At 36.0% G+C, this 4,274-nt stretch overlaps 1 protein-coding gene across 3 annotated transcripts; it reads right to left on the bottom strand.

Moving 5' to 3' along the window:
• Positions 1–349: 349 nt before the first annotated feature.
• Positions 350–3,241, bottom strand: LOC127119922 (WAT1-related protein At3g02690, chloroplastic). Of its 3 annotated transcripts, none has more exons than XM_051050289.1 (5): positions 1,992–3,237; positions 1,842–1,889; positions 1,248–1,370; positions 828–977; positions 350–545 (listed from the first exon to the last, which is right to left on the bottom strand). In XM_051050289.1, exons 1-5 carry the CDS (start codon positions 2,172–2,174, stop codon positions 501–503), a joined length of 549 nt encoding a protein of 182 aa, XP_050906246.1. In that variant the 5' UTR covers positions 2,175–3,237; the 3' UTR covers positions 350–500. The 3 variants fall into 3 exon arrangements, with proteins under 3 accessions (XP_050906246.1, XP_050906245.1, XP_050906244.1); XM_051050288.1 differs by lacking the exon at positions 350–545 and having other exon boundaries at positions 584–977; positions 1,992–2,388; positions 2,638–3,241; XM_051050287.1 differs by lacking the exon at positions 350–545 and having other exon boundaries at positions 584–977; positions 1,992–2,508; positions 2,638–3,239.
• Between the last annotated feature and the right edge of the window lie 1,033 nt (positions 3,242–4,274).

The following is a 4,274-nucleotide window of genomic DNA, read 5'->3' as shown; positions in this document are numbered from 1 at the left end:
TGGCGTAAGGACACTATAAAAACAAATGCTCCAAACTTTCTTGATATTTCATGCAAAGAGAACATGTTGAAACCATAAAACACCCGCCTTTCACTACTAGAAAAACAGTTATTAGCGTCGGCCACTTTCGGACGCTAAAGGTGAAAAAACAGACACTAATATGTGGTTAGCGTCGGTTTAGCGTCGGTGTCGGGCCTTGAATAAAAGCTGCGAAGCTACTGTGTAACGTCGGCTAAAGATACACCGAGGCTACGTAGCCTCGGTGAAACGGAGGCTAACGCGGACACTAATGGGACCGACGCTATATTGTTTCAAAACCATGAAAAGTCAATATTATGTTTAGCGTTGCCCTGTCCGACTCTAAAGTCAACCTTCTAAAGGGTTCTTAATCAACGACAAGACTTTCAGAAGCCCTTTCCTCTTTTCGTAAACAAATAGATATTTTTGTAAAAACTATAATATATGAATGTAATACCTATATAATCACCATTTCACTACTTTCAGTATACAAACTTATTGTTAACACATCTGCTGAAATAAATATTCTGCAACTATAAACAGGATCTATAAGTAGAGTCCAGCATATCCAAATTCACACTTATGTTAATTTGATATCTTTTCTGGTTTGAAACTGTAATACAAAGAGGCTTGATGACATGTCCAAACAGCACAAAAATAAATATAACGAAAAAATAGCTATTAATACTGTACATCTGAATAAATGTATGTTACTTTTGAATTTGAAAAAAGGAATAGTAATCATTAAGTTAAGTTTCATAACATAAAATTGTCAACAAAATCGAGTTAAAATGAGATTTGAAGCGCACCCATCCAGTTGCCATGATAGGATCAGAGTACTTGGATACCCAACGAACCATAACAGTGCCAACTGCCATGCTCTGAGCTGCAAGAAGCATCCACAACTCCCCACTTCCCCACAGTGAGAAGTCGCTCCCATCAAATGATAAGGCAGGTAACTGCAATAAAAACAGTAGTATTTGCTTTACTAAATATTACATAAAAGGTAATGGATGTTCCAAGAGAAATTGTATATTCAAAATTACAAAATCAATTAGGTAATTGTATTTTGTGGACAGCACTAACTATAGCAAAACATATGCTTAATAGTTAATATCCTTCCATAATCCACATTATATGTAAAAGATTTTGATTTCCAACTTTGGGTTGAGCTTAAAGGGTATGAGAATTAAGACACTTCCTTTTGGTTAAAACCAAAATTAAAATACCTCCAGTAACACAAGTCCTACGACACCAAGTACAAGCCCAGCAGCTCCAATAATTCCAATGGACTCACCAAACAACAAAGCTGCAAGTACAACCACTGTCAAAGGTTGTGAATCAATAATAACCTGCCATATATCCAAGCTAGATAGTCAAAACAAGCAACAATTCATGCTCTCACTGCAATCTAAAATCAAAATCAACACAAAGTCAAATCAATTTTTCCTGTAATCTAATTCTATCAATATGACACACATACAACATCTTACAAAGTAATTTCACCCGTTTCAACATACAACTCAGACATTCAATATGCACTAAATGAGGACTACACTGTACTCTCTAGCAAAGATATATGAACTAGACATAAACACCTAACCAAAACAGCAATAACAATATAAGTTGTCCGTAAATATAAGCCTCATTTAAAAAAAATGTCTCTAAATATAAGTCATGTTTAAAATTCTATAGTTGGATACACCTATACACAAATGACAACTTCGTTTAGTCATACACAAAAAGTAATTACTCATAGAGTAATAGTAGTAGCAGTAAACTAGTAACAGTAAAATTGACTAAGAAATTAAGTGCAAACATACACTGCCCAAACCAGCTGAAGTCTTCTCCAACCCTTCTGCGAGAAATCCCTAATTCATTACAAAAGAAACAAACCAATCAATCAATCAATAAATCAGCAATTACATAATTGAAAATGAGTAAACAAAGATACATTCAGTGAAAAAAGAAACCTGAAAGCAGGCAGCATCTATGAGAGCAAAGAGCGAAATGGAAAGCCAAGCATTAAAGCCAGAGGGAAAAGGCCTTCCTCTGGAAGCAGCAAAAGCAACGAGAAGGAACCCAGCTGGAATGAGACGAAAAGACGAAACGAAGAAAGGACTGTATTTAGGAAGCACTTCTTTCATCGCCACCATGGCAGTGCCCCAGAAGAAGAACGGCGATATTAAAACAGCACCTTCCCATAACCCTTCCGCTAGGCAAAGTATCTTCGGCGATGATTCATCTTTTTTCTCTGCTTTTCCATTTTCTTCTTCTTCACTTACACTACTAGAAAAACACTATTACCGCTCTCACTCTATAAATCAACATCATCATCAATCATTTAAGGGATGGAATCATTTCCGGTCACTGCAGAATCATCATTCAATCATTTTTTTACACATAATCATTTTTCAATCATCACCAATCGCTCATCACAAATTCTCTCACTCTCATCAAATTCTCAACTCTCATTAAATTCTCAACTCTCTGTATCTCTCATACACATCACAAGAACAACAACCACAAAACAAGGATAGTCAGAACCTATAGGCTAAAGAGATTGGAGAAGAAAAATAAAGAATCAGAGAGAATAAGGAGCAATAGATTCAGAGTTACCTGAGTGGAGCTTGTTCTTTGTTCATCCTCATCTTCATCAATCCCTACAAGACCGGGGAACTTCTCATCCTCGTAGGTAGTATTTCTTCGTTCTTCTTCCATTTTTCCTTGATTCAAGTTGCAGTCATGTAGCCTCGAACCTGAGGAATCAAAGTCCTAACACTGTAGGCTTTGATTCCTTCATCACAATGTTTAATTTTTGAATTCGTGAATTAGGGTTCATAGGTATTTCGATTCGGTTTGAGAATTTGGTTAAAAATCAGAGGAAGAAGATTTTAGATTGTGGAAGATGAGTCAAGGCGAGCAATTTGATATGTTTATTTGGAGGTTTTGACCTTCGCCACTGCCAGAGGCAATTTCCGGCGCGGCGGAGCCTTTGGCTTAGTGAAAAACATGGAGAACGCCTTTGTTAGAACAAAGGATAGAGTTAATTGTTTCTTGATCCAGACTCTCCTCATTTGGTTCACGAAATAGGGAAAAAGGGATTCACGGATTAGGAATTAGGGTTTTGGTTTTGTGAAATGAAATGGAGGGAGAGTGAAAAATGACGAGGGAAAAGGAAAGAGGGAAATAAGCTGTCGCGTAATTTTTGGTCCGAAATAGAAAATTCCATAGAGTCCGCCAAGCGGACTCTAATTAATAAATAAAATAAGAGTAGCGTCGGTCTCACGGACTCTAAGTAAATAAATAGTAATTAAAAAATAATGCTACTAGATAGTGTCGGTCACACCGACTCTAAATAAATTAATCAAACATTCTGCAAATATAACATAACAAGTAGAGTCGGTTTTGCCGACACTGATAAAAAAATAACTTGTCTTAAAAGATGTACCTTGATAGAGTCCGTTAGTGTAGGCTTAGCCGACACTATTAGTGTCCGTGTCGGTGGCCGACTCTAAACTAGGAGGCTAAAATGACTTATTCTAATAGTGTTTTTGGAGATTTTCATATGTAGGAATTTTGTTATGAAACGTTCCCTATAAAATGAAGGAACAAGAAGGAGGAATAAAATCATGCCTAATAGTAAGAGACCCAACAATTGGACAGTGAAGATAAATGAATTGATAAGCTTTCCTCAACATAAGATACATATCCTTATACTACTTCTAAATGAGGTGATCATCATGCATAGGCTATTTTGGAATAGTTACTAAGAGAATATCTACCACCAATTCAGGGACACAAGTTGTTATGATATTCGAGATACGCCATGAGAAATTGTCAATCAAATCAACAACTTTGGAATTGAGATATTTATGAGCCTCCTTTGGTATATTCAACGCTTCCACTAGAGGGGTACCTAACCAATTGTCTTTCCAATAAAATATTCTATCACCCTTTTCTATCATCTACAAAGAGTTATGAAGAAATATATTCACATAACCTTTTATCCAATGCCAAACCAATGATTTAGTAACAAAACATAGAGGAGTGCCATTTGATAGGAAACAAGATCTACAAGTTGCTTCCTAATGCTCATTGCTAGACAAGAAATTCCAACACATATGCATCATAAGAGATTCATTAATACCCACTAGAGACCACAAATCCAACCCATTATCCTCATACGATTATGAAGGATAGTTTTTATTTTTTCAATAAAGAAAAAATATGAAAAGATGAAGAAGAATAACTTT

The sequence above is a fragment of the Lathyrus oleraceus genome, chromosome 2, assembly GCF_024323335.1.
Source record: "Lathyrus oleraceus cultivar Zhongwan6 chromosome 2, CAAS_Psat_ZW6_1.0, whole genome shotgun sequence".
In the NCBI taxonomy this organism is placed as follows: Eukaryota; Viridiplantae; Streptophyta; class Magnoliopsida; order Fabales; family Fabaceae; genus Lathyrus; species Lathyrus oleraceus.
The sequence above is the reverse complement of the archived record's forward strand: the minus strand, read 5'-3'. Positions and strand labels throughout refer to the sequence as shown.

Bases quoted from the DNA above. Each gene is read 5' to 3' on its own strand.
- LOC127119922 (XM_051050288.1), bottom strand. From the start codon at position 2,174: ATGGTGGCGATGAAAGAAGTGCTTCCTAAATACAGTCCTTTCTTCGTT. The intron at 1,890-1,991 runs GTTTCTTTTTTC...GTAATGAATTAG, and splicing joins TAGATGCTGCCTGCTTTCAG to GGATTTCTCGCAGAAGGGTT. The intron at 1,371-1,841 runs GTATGTTTGCAC...GATATATGGCAG, and splicing joins CTTCAGCTGGTTTGGGCAGT to GTTATTATTGATTCACAACC.